The 17,964-nt window shown below is 46.8% G+C and overlaps 1 protein-coding gene across 3 annotated transcripts in view; it reads right to left on the bottom strand.

Moving 5' to 3' along the window:
• IRS2 (insulin receptor substrate 2) overlaps nucleotides 1-17,521 on the bottom strand; it is a 32,263-nt gene extending 14,742 nt beyond the window's left edge. The window contains exons 1-2 of one of the 3 annotated variants that reach the window (XM_075525965.1): nucleotides 13,617-17,521; nucleotides 9,587-11,163 (exon numbers count right to left, since the gene is read on the bottom strand). In XM_075525965.1, the coding sequence (XP_075382080.1) occupies nucleotides 11,060-11,163; nucleotides 13,617-17,112 (3,600 nt within the window). In that variant the 5' untranslated portion in view covers nucleotides 17,113-17,521 and the 3' untranslated portion in view covers nucleotides 9,587-11,059. Of the gene's footprint in view, nucleotides 1-9,586; nucleotides 11,536-13,616 lie in introns of those variants that run through there. The other 2 variants (XM_075525956.1, XM_075525975.1) reach the window with 2 other exon arrangements.
• Nucleotides 17,522-17,964: the final 443 nt, after the last annotated feature.

The following is a 17,964-nucleotide window of genomic DNA, read 5'->3' as shown; positions in this document are numbered from 1 at the left end:
TCCCACGATGCTCAGCAGAGAATTCCCCTAGATTTCAGGGAGGTTTTCCAGTCCATAAAGACCTGCGTGTATTTTCTCCCATTGCCAGCGTCCCAGCTCTTTAAAGCTGCTTAGGACATCTCAAATAGGTGTGATGAACGCTGCAGGATGTCACGTCAAGGAACTGTAACTTTCTGTAGGACACCGTGCAGTAGGTGAGGCTTTAGAAGGCTAAGATGCTGTTCTAGAAGGACGCTTTGCAAAGAACGGAAAAGGAACGATCGCAGACAACCTGCATGAAGAAATACTTTGCAAAATACCAGTATTTCCCCCAAGGCGTCTGCACCTTTAAAGCCCAAGTTTGGTTCCAAGTGCTAAGGCCCCGATACCATAGCATATTTCGCATATTTCACATATTGTGATTGACCAGGAAATACAGTGAAAAGCGTCAGCCAACAGTGCAGCAGCTGCATAGCTACGGAAAACACAAACCCCTTTTAATTTCACATTTACCGAACAAGTACAATACATCATCAACTAACTAGAGTACAGCCCAGGTCAGGCAGGAACACTTAGCTACGCCAGCTGATCCACATACGAATATCAGTCTCATTTCAAGTCCTTCTGCTCAAAATAGACTCCACACAGCAAGTTTGATCTCACAAGCCACAGACCTCTGGAAGTGAGATGTTCTATTTATGCCAAGCGTATAGGCTCCCTCTATAGTCAGGGAAGACAAGTCTGTGCCAATCTCCAAGTCTGGCTTTGACTGGCCTCTTCAATACTTAAAAGGCACCTGTATCCTTCCAGAGACTACTTATGGAAGCCAGATCCTTATTTTAGGAGAACTGTTTCAGTAGGCTCCCAACAAGGTGCAAAGGAGGTGTCTACAGACTGGGCCAAACCTCTCAGTTCTACGTAAAGTGCAAGAACACTGGCTAGATGAAAAAACCCACCATATATGTGGAAATCTAAAAGAGGAACATGGACCCTTAGGACATACTGGGGCCACTTGAGCTGGAATCTGCAACACAGAAGGCATTAAGCAGCGTCATTAAGGTCCTCTAAGGTTTTGAAGTCCTGTGCTCATCCTGTGGCCTCAGACAAAGATTATTTCTGCCTTTTAATTATACTCTTGTGCCCATCAAACCAAAATAGGAGCCTACCACAGCTGAGTTCCACAAAACCTGTTAGGAAGGACACAGATAAATGGCCTCCTCTGGAATATCCTCCCTCAGCTTGCAAATAATCCCATCCCATCTGTGCTAAACAATCCTACCAAAACTTTTCTGCAGCAATCACAAGATGACTGACTGTTCACGAGGAGGAAAAAGCAACGAACCAACCAACCTGAGGCACTAATAAAAGGCACAACAATTTTGACAGTGTCTTCCACTTTGATGCCTCAGCCTCTCCAGCTGTCATCAAAAATGTCTCTTAAGTAAAAAAAAAAAAACAACCCACAAAACAGATTCAATCTACGTTTGAGACAAGAGACCACAGATACACTTTCCTATACAGTAGGAATGAGAGTTGGGCAAAATCACTTAGCCATTTCCATAAAACATATATAAAATAAACCCAACATGAACAGACTGTAAATGACTGGTTCCTCCACATCCCAGCTTTCCAAATTACAGTCCACGGAGTACTTTATACTGTATCAGAGGTCCTTATTTCCACTAGCTATTTTTAATTAAAGTACATGGAAAAAAATTAATTGAAGTAATTAATTATTACTATTCCAGAAAGATATTATGTGGTCACAAATGGCCCAAAAAGGGACTTAAGACAATCCATGAGAAAGAAGAGAAATGGTTCCAAGCCTCCCTATTAATTTCTCATCACTGCTATGAAAAATCTTGGAAACCTCTGTCAAATTAAAAGTTATCACATTACAGAAGCAGAGGAGAAATTTATGAAAGGTGCCACCATTTACACCAAGACAAACACACACGCTAGGAAAAAAAAAATTCCGGTAGCATCTGATCCAATGAAGAAACAGAATTTCAGACTTAAAAGACAAATGGCAATGCTGTTCATTCCGACAGTTACAGTCATAGCCCCACTATGCTATACCCTGTACTAATATGGGTACCACTTATTTCCAACGTTTTTCCTAAACTAAATCATGGAATTTGGACAAGTGTTTCCTGCTCCTGGATTAACTGACAATTACCAAATATAATTCTCTTTAGCACGGTGCTTTTTTTAACTGATGAGACAACAGGCTTTTATGTATCAAACACACTTTATTCCCTTCTTCCAGGTGAGAATTTGCTTTGTGTGTATCTGATGCAAATAACGAGTTAATATATTTTGAGACATACCAAAACGTGAAATGCCTCTTTGACTACAGAAGCAAAATAAAGATCTTACTCAGGTACACACACATACACACAAAACACAGCTATACCAATGAGTAAGATAAAGCCACTTCACAGTCCAATAAAACGATGGATTTACAGGATTAAAAAGAAAAAAAGATTGCAAAGAAGAAATTTAACATACAGTTTCAATAAAAAGACTTATTTGTCTACTGTTTTGCCATCTTCAGCAGAACTTAATAGAACTTTGCCTCCAGAGTGGAATGAAGAAGAGTCAGCTGCTCAGGTAGCCCTTTACAAAACGTATGGGAAAATGCCTCAAGAAGACAACTGAAAAATCAGTGCCTGATAAAGGGGCTGGGATCTAAAGCAAACTAACAGGAAATACTAAGAACATCTTCAGAGTTAACATACCTGACTACGGACAAGATGTATATACATCATTCCACTCGGGGTGGAGAGTCTAAAGTTGTTTCCTACGCATCAATCCTCAAAAGAGCTCACTATTTCCCGGGTACATGTTCTAAAGTCCCACAACCTTTTTTTTTTTTTTTTTTCCTTTTTTTAAAACTTCAGCATTCTTCTTCTCCTATGCTTAATTAAGGAAACAGAGCAAGCTGCACCGTAACTAAATGGAAATTATTAGTAAAAATCAATACAATTATATTCTTTGGCAAAGTAAAAATAAGTAGAATACAAGCTTGAGTCTACATGACCAAAAATACCATGTAAATAACTCTCAATATGTTTTTTAAAATAGTATGGTCGAAATGTTATCACCTTGTAAAAGCGACAACAGCCAATCTCTGAGTACCAAGAAAAAGGAAAACAGCTACTGAGGAGCGAGAGGAAAAGAAAATGTTGCAGTATTTTCTCTTAATATGACAACATAGCATCCACATGGCCAGTATGGCAAGTTAAAGCTTGCCATGTTCGTGACCGATGAAGCAGACTTAAGACTTATTGCATAATTTCAGACTCGCAGAAGACTCTCTAAATGACCTCTCGCAACAACGCCAAACAGCAGCGTGGTATCTAAACATCCCACATAGCTCATTCACAGCACAGACCAGCTCCCTCTGCATTCAGGCACACCAGTTTGACCGTGCTCACTCAAGCTGCAAGATCTAAGGCTATTGCTTCCACTTCCTAGCAGAGTCAAGTATACATTTATTAAAATAAAAGTCCATCAATTTATTTCCTGAGGGCTGAATTCTAGTTCTACTAAAAATCAATAAAGTCCAGCTATTTCACTACTACCAAGTTCTGACTTTTTTTTTTAAATAACAGATGGACTATCTCATGTTACCATATCTTACAAAGCATTTAGTTTACTGTCACTTGAACATTTCTACTAACAGAAAAAAAATTAAGAGAGGACCTGGACTAGAAATCACTTACAGTGCTGAAATACATTGGTGCATTTGTATCTGGAAATCATCCTATTGGCTAACATTCAACAACTGAGTACTACCAATTTATTTATTTAGAACCCACGCAATCTACTATTTATTTAAAAATACACCAGTCATGGTTAAAGTTAAAAGCTTATCTTGACAGGATTTTCATTTGACATTTAAAGATTAAAATAGAACAGTGTAATAAGTTACCTTCCTGTAGATATCCAAAACAGAGCAGTATTATCCTAGCACTCATTGGTACATGTTAGAATCTCTTGCTGGTATTTGTGACAGTAACTGCTAGACTATTGGGATTATAAAGTCGTAAGTACTAACCATTTTAAGTTTATGGACAATTCTCTCAAGTATTCTGTGCCTCAGGATCATGTATATGTGTTTATTCCTAATGCTCTTCCACATAGTCATTTCTCTTTAACTATTGTTAAAGTTATGAGCACTAATTCTGTAACTTCACCATTGAGGGAATTATGTACCCTTGCATTAAGTTATATAAGTTTGATTCCAAATCCAAACATAAATGTTCAAAGTTTTATGCTAGATCAAAACTAATTAGTTGTAAATAATTTTATAATAAAGTGACTTTTCATAGTTCACAAACAACTTTAATATTAATCACCATCACAAATCTCTATCAATAGTTTCTGTACAAGATTGTTACAACAAAAGCATAACTTTTCTTTCTGTTATGTTAAAGAGACAGTAGTATTATTGTTGTATTTCATTAATTTCGGCAGAAATAATTGCTCAGGACTGAAAGCTGTTGTAAAAGATGCAAGTCCACCCTCCTATAAACTTTCCCAAATGTTTACATTGTAAAAACCAATGATGTTACAACACAACTGAGTGCAACTGCCTTACAGAAGAATTTTACCTCCATCTTTCAGATCCGAATCTCGTAATTTCCTTGCAATAAGTCTTTTTTGGGTATCAGTGAAAATTTTGGTTAGACACGTCACCTGACATTTGGTCTGCCTTTTAAAGTAAGCTAAAATCACTCACTGGACTTTTTGGAAAAAAAAAAAAAATATCAGTATCAGACAAACTGGTAAGAAGACTACAGAAGAAATTCGCACCATAACTTCTCAATAATTCAAGCACTGGAGACCATGGTAGTTGAAGCAGTCAACTTGGTGATGTAAAGGGGTTTTGCATTAACTAGAAAACTGATGAGGTTTGCATCCATTTGTCAATTCTATTCTTACTTCTTTTAAATAATGCTAAAATGTAGCATTACTAGTTATTGCAAATAACTTTCTATAGCCTCAGTTATCTCCATCAGTGGAGGCAGACTAAGACAGCATCATTATTGTTTTCTTGTTCTTGAGCAACTGTTTAACACTACTGTCTCCTACGTAAGAGTTAAGCCTAAGTCTCCCCCCAAAAGACTGTCAGATGTCTTGTTCAATCAATCATGTGACTTCTGGTGAGCAAAAGCCTAGATCCAAAGGGGAAAAAAAAAAAATCTTCCGAATTCTCATTCCATACATCAGTTTGACAATGCTACCCAATTTAATGAGGGGTTAAACTGGACATTAGGACTGCCTTAAACACTGTTTTTAAATAATATACTGCCTGGGAGGACACAATGCAAGAGACAAATCTAAAACTGCTTAGATCTTACTTCATTGCCATGGTTTTCCCACTGTTACTGGAATGATTTATTGATTTGCCTTTGACTGAAGAGAAGCTAAGTCCTCTGCCTCAAGTTGCACTTACAGTGGTGGTGTTAGTCTACTTTAAAGTATCTGTGAAACAGATTTGGAAATTGAGACCCAATGGAACAATGAGTTTCATACCTTACACTCATCATCACGGCACATATCAAACAAATTTTACTACAGCATCACTTGGAAAAGCTTGGAAAATTCTCCACTGTGCTCTACTGTTTCTAGGAAACTTCTGCTGTTTCTGGTTATCAGCAAGTTTGCTATTTTGGCATCACACTACAGCCCCAGTGCCTCCATTTCTGACCCCTTCAAACAAAAACAAGCTGCTCAACAATGTCTAATCCGTGCGTCATGTAATCCTGCTTAATACTCTACAAACTCTGGGTAATATTTGGGTAGTTTTTAAATTTAGCAAAGAACATCCTGGCCTACTTCAAAGATACCCTCGCCTTGGGTAGCGTCCTCTAGAAACATCGCCCACACTCATTTCAAAGAAGAAAAGTAAACACACATAAACACATAAGAGAAATGAACAAGAGATAAAATAAGAGATCCTGGTCTAATGACATAACAAAATCATATAATATTACAAATCAAATGATGGAAACGGGAATGCGTTACACAAGCAGCAAACACACCACTCGAACAACTGAAGAGACAGTCTGACTTTCTAACGCCGCTTTGGCCCCATTTACCAGCACAAGACAGAGCCCTGCGCAAGTACGTCCGACCCCCTGCTTCCAGCGAGGGCAGACTCTGCTGCAGAGGACTGTGGCACAGCCAGCTAAATCACGCAAGCCTTCCTCCCGTCGACACAGAGCTATTAAGATAAAGTTGGCTATCGCTCTGCCAGAGAAACAGAAAATCCCTGTTTTGAGACATTGTTTGCCTTCTGCAGCATGATTATCTTAAAAGTGGCTCGCACTGCAAACACTACCAAAGAGGTCTAAATTATATTCCATTATAATTCTTCAGTATACCATCCTGATTGTCCTTCCTAAGATCTCTCAGACCCTTGCTGAAGGACAAATATGTTCCTATTTTGTTTAGGCTGTCAGGCAGACAGTCTCCAATCATTAGCCTCTTGTCAACAGCGATGCTGGGGTAGATTACTAGTGCGTAGTGCTTGTAATGGCAGGTGCATGGCCCTGGGGCTGCCATCTGCCAGGAAGGAAGAGTTCTCCTCTAGGATGCTGAAGAGATTGACAAATAATGTAAACAAAACACTGAATCATTCCTAATCTATGGAATCAAGCTATTGCATTACTCTTCTGCAATGTTGATGTTACCATCAGAGCTGAGGGCTTAGGTCTGAGGCTTGGGTTGTTTTGATTTTTTTTCCTCTTAACTATTTCTGTGATTTACTGAGATTAAAAAAACACTCTAAAATAACTTCTATTTAACTGAGACAGGCAAATCTCGATTTGAAAACAAACAAAAAACACCCTAGTATCAAGATGTTTATTTTGGAAAGTATTTCCCCACTGTTAGCTTGTAATGTACCTCTTTACAAAGTGTATTGGCCTTCACTGTGCGCAAGAACTGGACTTTTTAAATTACTATTTTTGATACACCTATACGCAATCCTCGGCCATCATCACTGATAAGAAAATTGAGAACGATTGTTTTGAAAAAGTTTTTTTAAAGTAAAAAAACCTGGATAGTAACAGAACTCCGAGTATTGTCTCTGGTCTTTTAAATCCATTTCCAAAGGGATTTCTCATCATCAGATTGAACTTCTTTTCTAAACAGTGCTAGTTTAGTGGTCCATTTTTCACCTCAGCTACCAAGCAATAGCACAACTCCATGCCAACGTGCATGCACTTACCAGTTGCTGTGATCACACCTATTCTTCAGGAAAGTTACTCGTTACTGCCTAACTGGCAACACGGAGGAGATTGGACACTACCGCTGTCTTGGAGTGAGCCTCAACATAACTATATGTATCAGCACTTTAACACTCTGTGAAGTGTATTTTTAGGTGAGCCTCTGTAAAGATGTAAGCGATCTTTACATTGATTTCTCTGTGGTTTGGATCAGGCTTATAATACCTAAGCCTTAAAAGCTTGCTTTAAATACAAACACTACCCTACAACTAAGGGATTCACCCTACCTAAATTAGTGTAGAAACTGCAAATACAATCTAAACCAGTAATCCTGGTTTCCTCTATATCTGACAGAGATGCAGGGGAAAAATCGTGCTACTTTATAACTTGCATTTAAATAGAAGACGTGGGAGCGGTCACCCTTGCTGGCTCTGTTTACTGCTGCTGGTTCTCCAGAGCACCTGCCGGACTGACTAACCCAAGATGCCCACATGCTGGATAGCTAAAGGCAGTTGAGACAAACACAAATGTAAAAAAAAACAAGAAAAGTTTTCCTTTGGAAAGGCTGCAGGAGGAAAGCCAGCCTTTTCAACAACCAGCAGCAAGGGGACTGCTCGGCCGAACTTGGCTTTTCAAGGCTGCCACTCTTGACCCCCTATGAACACACGCACAAAAACTTCAAAAATAACTACATGCCAGACAACAGACACACAAACAAAACATATCTGAACTTTGAGGTCACCACACCATCTTCTAAAAACTCAAGGGATGCTACTGATTTCCATGTATACACAGATCGCTTCTAAGCGAACATTGTAAGAAACTACAACAAAAAACAAAGAGTTGTGAAACCCTCATAATTACACGGCCTAATTTATCAAATCAGTTGCTATACTCACTTTAAATGGCTATCACACACACTGTGCCAACATAACGTTAAAACTTCCACAAACTCTGCTGAAGTATATCATGACTAATACACAACACACCTAGACACAAAGAGAAAACATATGGACGACCAGTACAAAAGCATACTATACCTCAACGCATTGGGAAAAAAAAAAAGACCCCAGATATAGCCATTTCTTTATGTGTTTATTACTTTAAAAAGAAACATATTGATGGTGCTTTAGAGAAAATCTGATATAAATAGAAAATACCTGGATGTACCTCTGTTGCCACTTAACTGCTGAATAGGGAGGAAAGTTAGATTACATACAGTAACTCTAGCTTAATTTTTCTGTGGATACTTGCTGTGTTTCAACTTTTAAACCACTTCAGCATTCCAGCGTAATGAATGCTATTCAAAAATAATAGTAAATCAAGTGTAAAGAAACCCATGTTATTCTCTCCTTATTAAAAAAAAAAAAACAACACACCATATAAAACATGTCCTAATACTCTTTCTGTTCAAACATTCCTTTATCCATTTTACTTACAAGCGAACGTTAGTCTCTGTAGCTATCTTGAAAGAAATCAAGTAATCAGAAGCAATCATCAACCTAAGCATTTCCTCTGCCTTAAGCAATGACTGTACCAGTTCATTTTAGAACAAACCCACCATTCAACTTGGTCTATAACAATTTATCTTAAATGACTCAAAGTAATAATGACATTCTTTCTATGAGCAGTATGGCTAAACATAATTTAAAGTATAAAGCAAAATAAAAGTCTAATAGATGTTACACGTTTTAATATTCTATCTGCTTGTAAAAAGCTGACATCCATATCATCAACGTAATTTAAAATATCAAAGGCTTCATTTAATCTTAGATAACTTCAGTTTACATTTCGTGTTTCACAAGTGGCCCTGCTAGGTTCAGACCTAACCATTTTGGTTTGGTCAGCTGTAAAATGCAATTTGAGAGAGAAGAAGTGAATTTCTAGAGGTTGTAAAAGAAAACCTCAAATTTTTAATTCTAAGCTTAAGAGGTTAAAAAAAAAAAATCAAACTATGTGAGGTATTAAAAGTAGTTCAGTTCTTTCTGCTGCTAATTTTGATGTTCTCACAGAACTTATCAGTACGAGAAACTACTACAACCAATTTATTCAAAAAGAGACTTTAAAAGATGTATAGATTTCTAACGCAGCATATAGTTCTTTTAATAACTTTTAAGAAGTCATTTTGAAATGAATAGAAGTTTTGTTACAGAGACAATTAAACATTCTCATGCTGCTCTGAGAACCAAAACTTTATGGCAGTTGGCATATTAGAGGGGAAAAAAAACCCTTAATAAAATAATTCATTGTACAAAGTAATCCCAAAGAAAAAGGAAACAAGGGTTATGTCTTCCATAACCTAAAATGCCATTAGAAAGACACAGGAAGAGATTTCTTAAGACAGGCTTTTTATTGTTTAGGTGCAATCATAAAACCCTCACAAAAGTAAGAGCTAATTCACAAGGGGGGGAGGGGGGGGGTGTCATTATTATAAAAAAATCACCTTATTACGATCTTAAGTAGATGCATTACAGATGATGACTTCTTTAAATAAATCAAGACAAAAGAAACTAACACAGGAGGAAAACAACCCTCAGGTTTTTTTGCACCATTACACATAGTATCTGTTCGATTTTAGAAAGCTAGACCAACTACTAGAAACATTTACAAGTTACAGAGCATTTTGTTAACGAAAAGAAAACACAATTAAAGATAACCCACCCAAGTCTGGTGTTTTCAATTAAGCAAAATTCCCTATTACACACCTACTAAATTTAATGGGAATTTTACTTAAGAATTTCAGGATTACACACAAAGGGTAAAATCTCAACCCCACTGAAATAGAGACAAAACTCCCATTTGACTTCAATAGAACTAAGAACCACCATAAAAAGTAACATCATTATTGGGTGTAATCTGTCATAAATATACTGGAATAAATAATTTACACTATATGAGAAAACTGAGTGTAAATATCTCCATAAATAATGAAAACCATACACAGTTCATATGTTTTTAAGCAAAAAAGCAGTCATATTTTAAGAACAAAGGCTAATTATCAGCAAGTAACAAGTTTTAACTAACCAGTAACAGTATTATTTCATTTACACATCAAATGAAGGCAAGTGTTTCTCCAATTCTTAAATATTTGCACACCTTCAGAACACAGTAAAACTAAACAAACCAATAATTTCAAGCAACCTTTTAATTTTTCTGTTTTGACAGCAGTTGTGGATGCACTCGCTTACTCTTGCCACGACAGGATAACATGGACAGAGATTTCCAAAAGCACAGCACTCCCTACAGCAGAGGCAAGTTACTGATAGCAGAGAGACAAGCTACACGTGAAAACCAGCCACCTTTAAATGATACAAAGCATTTCCCGTAAAACACTCACCCACACAAAAACACATCTACTGCTGCAGACCTTCAGGAAGAATTCAAACTGGTTTTTTCCATGTATTTTACACAAATTGAAATATTAATTTACTGAGAAGGTAATTACAAGGAGCTTGTTTGTTTACCCTGTATCTCTGAGATTCTCCTGTTCTAAATAGTAAATATATGTTGATTCTCCATTGTTTTAAAATTGCTAGAAACCTCTCTTGGTTTTTGAAGAAGTTTTGAAGTAGTAAAGCTTCTGAATTTGCTAATGTAGTTAGAAACAAAATATGGAAAAAGTGCAAACAACTAAGTAAACAATGCTGTTTATATATAAAGCTATCTCTTGTGCAAACCATTAATTTTTACAAAGTTAGATTCTCTCAAATCTGCCTGAATTACCACTGTGTTAAAATAATCTTGCTCACGCTCAAAATACAGTTTTCTTTAAATTGCATATGTCTTTCTCTGTAAAACATTAAATTCTTCATAGTCTCCCAAATCACAATGTCTGACATTCAAATACACTGGCACAATGTATTGGTGATCTTTTTAAACAGCGGCAGAAGTCCTTCCGTAAACAACCTTGGGTGTGAAATCCCAATGAAAACCAAAAGAGAAACTAGAAAATTTGCAAGAGTGAATTACTTGAGTCGACTTAGACGGATAAAGTCCTTTGTGAGATATTTCTCCTTCCCCATGCTATGACTTTTCCAGCTTGCCTGCCACAAGCACAATCTACCTGAAACCCTGTTTTTGGTACCTAAGCCTGCACACTGCTGACTGGTGATGCTCGTGTGAGTTTTTTCCTTACCGCCTTGGCCCGACACCGGCCACAGTCATCCCCGAGCCCCCCAACCCCGAGCGCAGGCAGCGGGCGTGCACGCTTCTCAGGGAAGCGGGGTGGTGGAGAAGTCAGCCTCGCCTTCTACAGGGAGATTAAGTCTCAACGAGCTTCCCCAGAACACTTCTCGATGCGGGCTGCGTTTAAAAGCTTATGGGAAAGAGGAAAAATAAATACGCATGCGGATTAAATATTAAAATAAGGCAAAGCCTATAACCACCCCTTGACAAAGACATAGCAGAGCTGAACCCCCTCCTCTGTACGCCGCGTACCAAATTAACACGGCTATGTTTATTGTATTATCCTTTTGTTTACTGGATGGGAAGGACAGCACTCGGTTCCCCCTGCTTATCTGCTCTTATCGGCTCTTTCATTCCGGCTCTTCGCCGGGATGGGGACTGTGCTGCCATCCACTCCAGGTTTTCTCGGTAACTGGTGCCCGCTCCCCTCCCCCTGCCCCCACCCCCCACACCCCCCCCCCCGCCTTGGGGTCAGCAGTTTGGGGAATGCTGTGGAAATAGCTTTTTCCCACCACGGGGCTTGGTTTGCAGTTGGGGCTGTAGGTGGCTCAAGAAGAACTCCTCGGTTTTGTGCAAAATCAGTTTGCAAAGCAAGGGGCGCGATCGTTTCTCGGTGCCCGGGACCGCAACCCCGGGGCTGGACAGGAGAGCGGTGGCTGCAGCATCCGCACCCGTCTAGCTAGGTCAAGCCACGGGGATCCTGAAAACGAGCCCAGCAAAACTAAAAGCAACAGACAAATAACGCTCTGCCCTCAACCCTTCGAGTCATTCAGAACGAGCGTTCACCCTTTCGAACTCTGACATTTCATTCAACAAGCCTCTCCTCTCAATTAGGTTCAAAGCTTGCTCTGCAAACGGTGGATCTCTCATCTTTTCCATCTTCCTGTCCTTGCCATCAAAAGAGAAAATATTTTCTTCCTCAAGATCAACTAGCTACTAAGAAAACAGAAGAAAAAAAAACTGCAAGTGGCTCTTACAAACTGTCGCTGTTTGCTTATGATTGACGACCTCTATCAGCACTGCGAATACAGAAGCAATACCTATTCACCTCCAAGCAACTACTTTTACGTGGTTATGTCATTTCACCTAGCTAGACCCATAAACATATATTACAGCTATATACACATATGGGTTTAAAGTACCATGTCTTGCATAAATTCAAGAGCAAAGAGAATCCCTACAGTGTCTCATCATTAACTTTTAATCCTTGACAGACTGGCTGTTCTGTGCCCTCCTCAGCCAGCCCCCAGTTGTGTACAAATTCTCATTCGCTAAGAGGAGGCGGGTTGCTATTGGGGGGGGGGGATTTCTTTGTGTCTTTTTTTTTTTTTAAACAGCATAACTAGCACCTCAACAAAGGAACAGCTACATAATTAAAACCTAAATTCTCTCTCACCCTAAGTTTCAGATTTCTTCGGTTTGCTTTTGTCTTTGAACACCCAGCATTTGCAATCCATATAAAAGCAAGCCAACCAACTGGCCACTCATGCTGGGACCGAGCCGCCAGCTGGAATATAGTTACACACCACCATAGGGTGGGCCTTTAAGGGAAATGTGCCATACAACATGCAACAGCTCATGCATATAGTGACTTCTGGAAAGAATTTTTTTTTTTTCCCCTAAAATTCACGTTCCATGCTCACTATGATTTACTGTTAAACTTTTGCAAGAGATAAGGTATTTCAAAACCAAGATATTAAATTTATCCTTCTCGTTTTGGTATGATTGACCTTCCCAGCTAGAGAGCCAAGGATTTTTTTGTAATCTGATGTCCTCGGTCCAACAATCCTGTTTTTTAACTCCATCATTTTACATTTTAAAATAGTATTTAGAAACTGCATTAACATACACTATTTTGGTCACATTTTCCAAACACTTCCCAAAATCTTACATAAGAAAACTCTGAAGTACAGCCCAAACATAGTAACTGTGTAAACATTAACTTCTATTGGGGTACCCAGAAGTATACACTCATAATAATAGCACAGTAGCATTCAAACGTGAAGAAATATCCCAAAATTAAACTTTTTCTCATACAAAGAGCCAGCAAGTTCCTCCAGGACTGTTTATTACAGGGCGTGTTGGGGGAAAAGAGATTTTTAAGAAGGCGAGGAGGGACAGTGCTCTACCCGACAAAACACAACCCCGCGGTGAGAAACAAACACCAAGCACAAACACGCGTGGCAGGCACTGTCAGACGTAGCTACTCACCTTTCACAGCACTCGCTTCCTTCAGGTTGTGAGACAGAAAGTCTATGCTGGCATAGGCGCTCATCTCCACTCCGTTGATGCCACCGTTCAGGACGTGCCTGGCTTTCGACCTGGCTTTGTCACAGTTTGCCAGGGTCCCGTCCACCACGTCGATGGCGATGTAGTTGAGGCCGTTCTGGAAGCCAGCCGAGGTCTCCCGGCACATGGGGCTGCTACCCTGCTCCTCCTCCAGGCCTTCGCTTTTCCTGAGGGACACGTTCTCCACCGAGGCCGAGTTGTGCCGTTTGGGGTTGTGTGCGAAGGAGGGGGACACGGGGGTCACAGTGGTGGTGGAGGAGAAAGTTTCCGAGCTGTGCCTCCTGCGCCCCTGGGGATCCGCCCGGATGACCTTGGCCCCCCGGTTCGGGTCTGGGGGAGGGCTGGAGAGAATGAAAGCCTCCACCCCAGAGAGGGTGAGCCTCTTCACCCCAGCCGTGGGGCTGGTGACCCGGGCACTTTCTGGCTTCTGAACGATGGGCTGGGGGGGGGTGGTGGCCATGCCAAAGGTCATCTCGGTGTAATCCCCACCGTCGGATGGGCTGGACGAACAAGCCACCCCCACAGCCGCCTTCAGGTAGCGCCCCTCGGGCTGGCTGGTGCTGGAGGAAGAGCCTGGCGAGAGCGCTTCCAGGGAGCCCACCGAGACGGTGCCCGACTGGGAGGGCGACTGTGATCCGAAGTCAATGTTCATGTAGTCAGAGAGCGGGGAGCGCCTCTGCCCCGTGCCCGAGCCCAGGGAGGAGGCCGGGCTGTCGGCGGGCAGCGAGGGGGGAGAATAGACAGCAGCATCCCCGAAGTCAATGTTGATGTATTCGCCGGGGCTCTTGGGCTCGGGCGGCAGAGGGTGCTCGTTCATGCTGGGCAGCATCGTCCGCAAGGTCTCCAAAGAGAGGCGGCTGGGCCGGGCCGCCCGCTGGCACCGCTGGCTCAGGAAGCTCTCGGTCCGGCTGTGCCGCAGGGGCGAAGGCACCGTGTGGCTGGAAGGGGCGAAGGTGCCGGCGGGGGACTGACCCGCTCCGCACACCGCCTCCTCCGGGATCATCCTCCCCGGGGAGTTCATGAAGACGTACTGGTCGCTGTCCTTCACCAGGCCCTGGCTCTTGTAGGAGCGGGGCAAGGAGCTGTACGAATAGCAGCCGGGCTTGGGGGGCTCGCTGGACCCGTGCCCCGAAGGGGCGAAAAAGAAGTCGGGGGGGGTGAGGGAGGGAGCCTGGGGCCCGTGCTGGGGGTCCCGGGGGGACATGTTGATATAGTCACCGTTGCTCAGCCTCCCGTCCGAGCTCTCCACGGACAGCTTGGAGCCGCACCACATCCGCATGTAGCCGCTATCGTCAGGGGAGCTCTCCCCGGGTGAGCTGGTCTTGTAGCCGCTCCCGTTCCCGGGGGACCCGCCACCCACCCCCGCCCGGGGCTGCAGGATCTGCTTGGGGGCGGACACGCTGGTGGGGCTCATGGGCATGTAGTCATCACCGCCCCGGCCGCCCTGCCCCAAGGCTGCGGCCACGCCGGGGGTCATGGGCATGTAGCCGTCGTCATCTCCCCCTCCTCCCCCCGCCCCCGCCGGCGGCCCCAGGTTGGTGCTGCTGCTGCCGGAGCTGCGGTGCGAGCCGATCTCGATGTCCCCGTAGTCCTCGGGGTAGGGGGTGTAGGTCACTTTGGGGGAAGCCCCGGCGTGGCAGGAGGGGAAGAGGCGGCCGGCGCTGCCGGCGAAGGTGGCGCGCATCAGCGTGTACTCGTCGAGGGAGGCGGAGGAGACCTGCGGCGGGGCGGGCCGCTGCCGGCACGGGGTGGTCAGGGAGTAGGTCCGCTTCCGATGGCCCCTGCCGGCCGCGGCGTCGGGGCAGGGCCGGTAGCAGAGGCGGCCGCTCGGGGGCCGCTCCATCGCCATGTAGCCGTAGAGGTCGGTGCCGCCCCCGGGGTCCCGCACCGGGGGGGTCTCGGCCACCGACTCGGGGGTGTTGCTGCGGTTGCTGGCGGTGGAGGAGGAGGAGAAGGGCCGCAGGTCGCCGCCCGGGCTGGAGCCGTACTCGTCGAAGGACATGAAGCCGGCGTCGCTGGGGGAGCCGGAGACGGAGGCGCTGCCGCTGGACGGGCGCTGCGGGTGGGCAGGCTCGGAGCCGAGGCCGCTGCTGGAGGAGAGGCTGATGGGGCTGGTGGCGGAGGGGGGCGAGTGGGAGGCGGGCATGGACATGGAGCGGCTGCTCTGCAGGCCACCGCCCAGCACCGGCAGCAGCTTCCCCGCCTGCCGGCCCCCGCCGCCGCCGCTGCTAAGCGTGTGCGAGCGGCTGAGGGGGGTCCGCACGGGGCCCGGGCTCATGGGGCTGCCGGCCACCGAGCCCACCCGGCAGCCGTCGCCCTCGCTGGCCGTCCGCACCCGGCACGGCGTGCACTTGGTGCCGGCGGCGAGGCTGTCGGTGCGGGAGCGGCGGAGGAGGCCGGTCTGGCTGGGAGGCAGGTTGACCAGGTGGTGGTGCCGGCGGCCGGGCACGGTGATGGGGTGGGTGGCGGAGGCGCCGCTGCCGCCGGGCCCGGCGGCCCCCCCGGAGGAGGAGGAGGAGGACTGGCTCTTGCTGCGGGGCCGGAACTCGGACAGCTCCTTCAGCGCCTTCATGGCCTCCAGGATGGTCTCGTGGATGTTCTGGGCCACCACCGAGTCGTCCGCCTGCATCCAGAGCTCGCCGGGGCCGGTGGCCGCCGAGCGCCCCACCTCGATGAAGAAGAAGCTGTCGGAGTGGCCGCAGCGGCGGATGTTCATCAGCTGCAGCGTGACCGAGGGCAGCTCGCAGTTGAGGCGCACGAACCCGATGGTGCGGGCCGAGAGGCAGAGCCGGTGGACGCCGGTGAGGTTTTTGCTCTGCCCCAAGCCCTTGGGCTTCAGCGTCACCTGCCAGACCTCCCGGTAGGCAGCGGCGGCCGGGGTGATCAGCCCGTAGTTGAGGTCCTCGCCGGCGGCGGCCAGGGAGGCGGCGGCCGCGCTGCAGGAGGCGGAGAAGGGGGAGGCGAGGTGGCGGTGGGGGGACCCCTGGCAGGCCGCCTTGCCCTCGTTGAGCAGGTCGGTGAGAGCCCGGTACCAGCCCTCCTGCTCCTGCTCGTTCTCGGCCGCCACGGCGAAGTACTCGTCCTTGGTGTAGAGGGCGATGAGGTACTTGTGCTTGGCGTCCGCCCGCTTGTTGATGTTGAGGCAGGAGTCCAGGGCGATCACCCGCTTGGGCGCCCCGGACTTGTTCCTCCATTTCTTCTCGCTCTCGTAGTACTCCAGCCGGGCGCCCCCCGCGCCCGCCGCCTCCTCCCCGCGGCCCGGGCCCCGCAGCACGAAGAAGCGCTTGTGGCCGTGCTTCTGCTTGCGCAGGTACCCGCACTTCCTCACGCCCTGGTTGTTGTTGTTGTTGTTGTTCAGGTTGGGGCCGGGCGGGGAGCTCAGGGGGGGCAGCAGCCCCAGCACGGCGGGGCTCGCCATCCCCGGCCCCGCGGCGGGAGCGCCGCCCGGCTCCTCTCGCTGCTGCCGCCGCCGCCGCCGCCGCCGCCGCGCGGGGCTGGGGGCCGAGCGCCGCGGGGAGAAGAGAGGGGAGGGGGCAGCGGGTAAAATAAAGTTATTCCTCCGCAGGAAGAGCGCGGCCGCCCGGAGCCGCGGCGGGGTCCTCGGCCGTCGCCTCTAGGCAGCGGGCGCTGCCGGCGGCCGCCCGGCGTCCTCCCCGGCTCGGGTACCTGCGGCGCCGCTGCCGCTCCCCGGCCGCTGCTGCTGCCGCTGCTGCTGCCGCGGCGGCTGCTGCCGGCGCCGGCGGGAGTTTCGCCGTAAGTAACACATCGCGCACCGAGTGCCCCAACTAAAGAGCAAAACAACACGTGACCGCCGCCTTACCGAGAGGCTCACACACCGAGACGGGGCGGGGCGCGGCCGCCGCCGGCGCCGCCCCGCATTGGCCGCCGCGCCGCGCGAAGGACGGCCCCGCCCGCCAATGGGACGGCGGGGCGGGCCCTCGGCTGCGAGGCGGCACCGCGCCGTTGGACGGCGGCAGCCTCGCCCCCCCCACCCCCCTCCCGCCCCGCCGCGGCGGGCGCGTTCCCGCCCACAGCCGCCGGCCCCCTCAGGCGCGGCGGGACCCGCCTCCCCTCCCCCGCCGCTGCCCTCCGCGCGCACAGCCCGGAGCGTGCCGGGGGCGCGGGCACGGCGGGGACAGCCGGTACACCCGGCGCGCCCCGGCGCTGTCCGTCGCCACCCGTCCCAGCCCCGGCGGGCGGGACACCGGCGGGCATCGGCGTGGCTCGCCGCGGCCGTCAGGTGCTGCCGACCCGCCTGCCGCGGGCCCCC

This window comes from Mycteria americana, chromosome 1 (genome assembly GCF_035582795.1).
Source record: "Mycteria americana isolate JAX WOST 10 ecotype Jacksonville Zoo and Gardens chromosome 1, USCA_MyAme_1.0, whole genome shotgun sequence".
NCBI lineage: Eukaryota > Metazoa > Chordata > Aves > Ciconiiformes > Ciconiidae > Mycteria > Mycteria americana.
The sequence above is the reverse complement of the archived record's forward strand: the minus strand, read 5'-3'. Positions and strand labels throughout refer to the sequence as shown.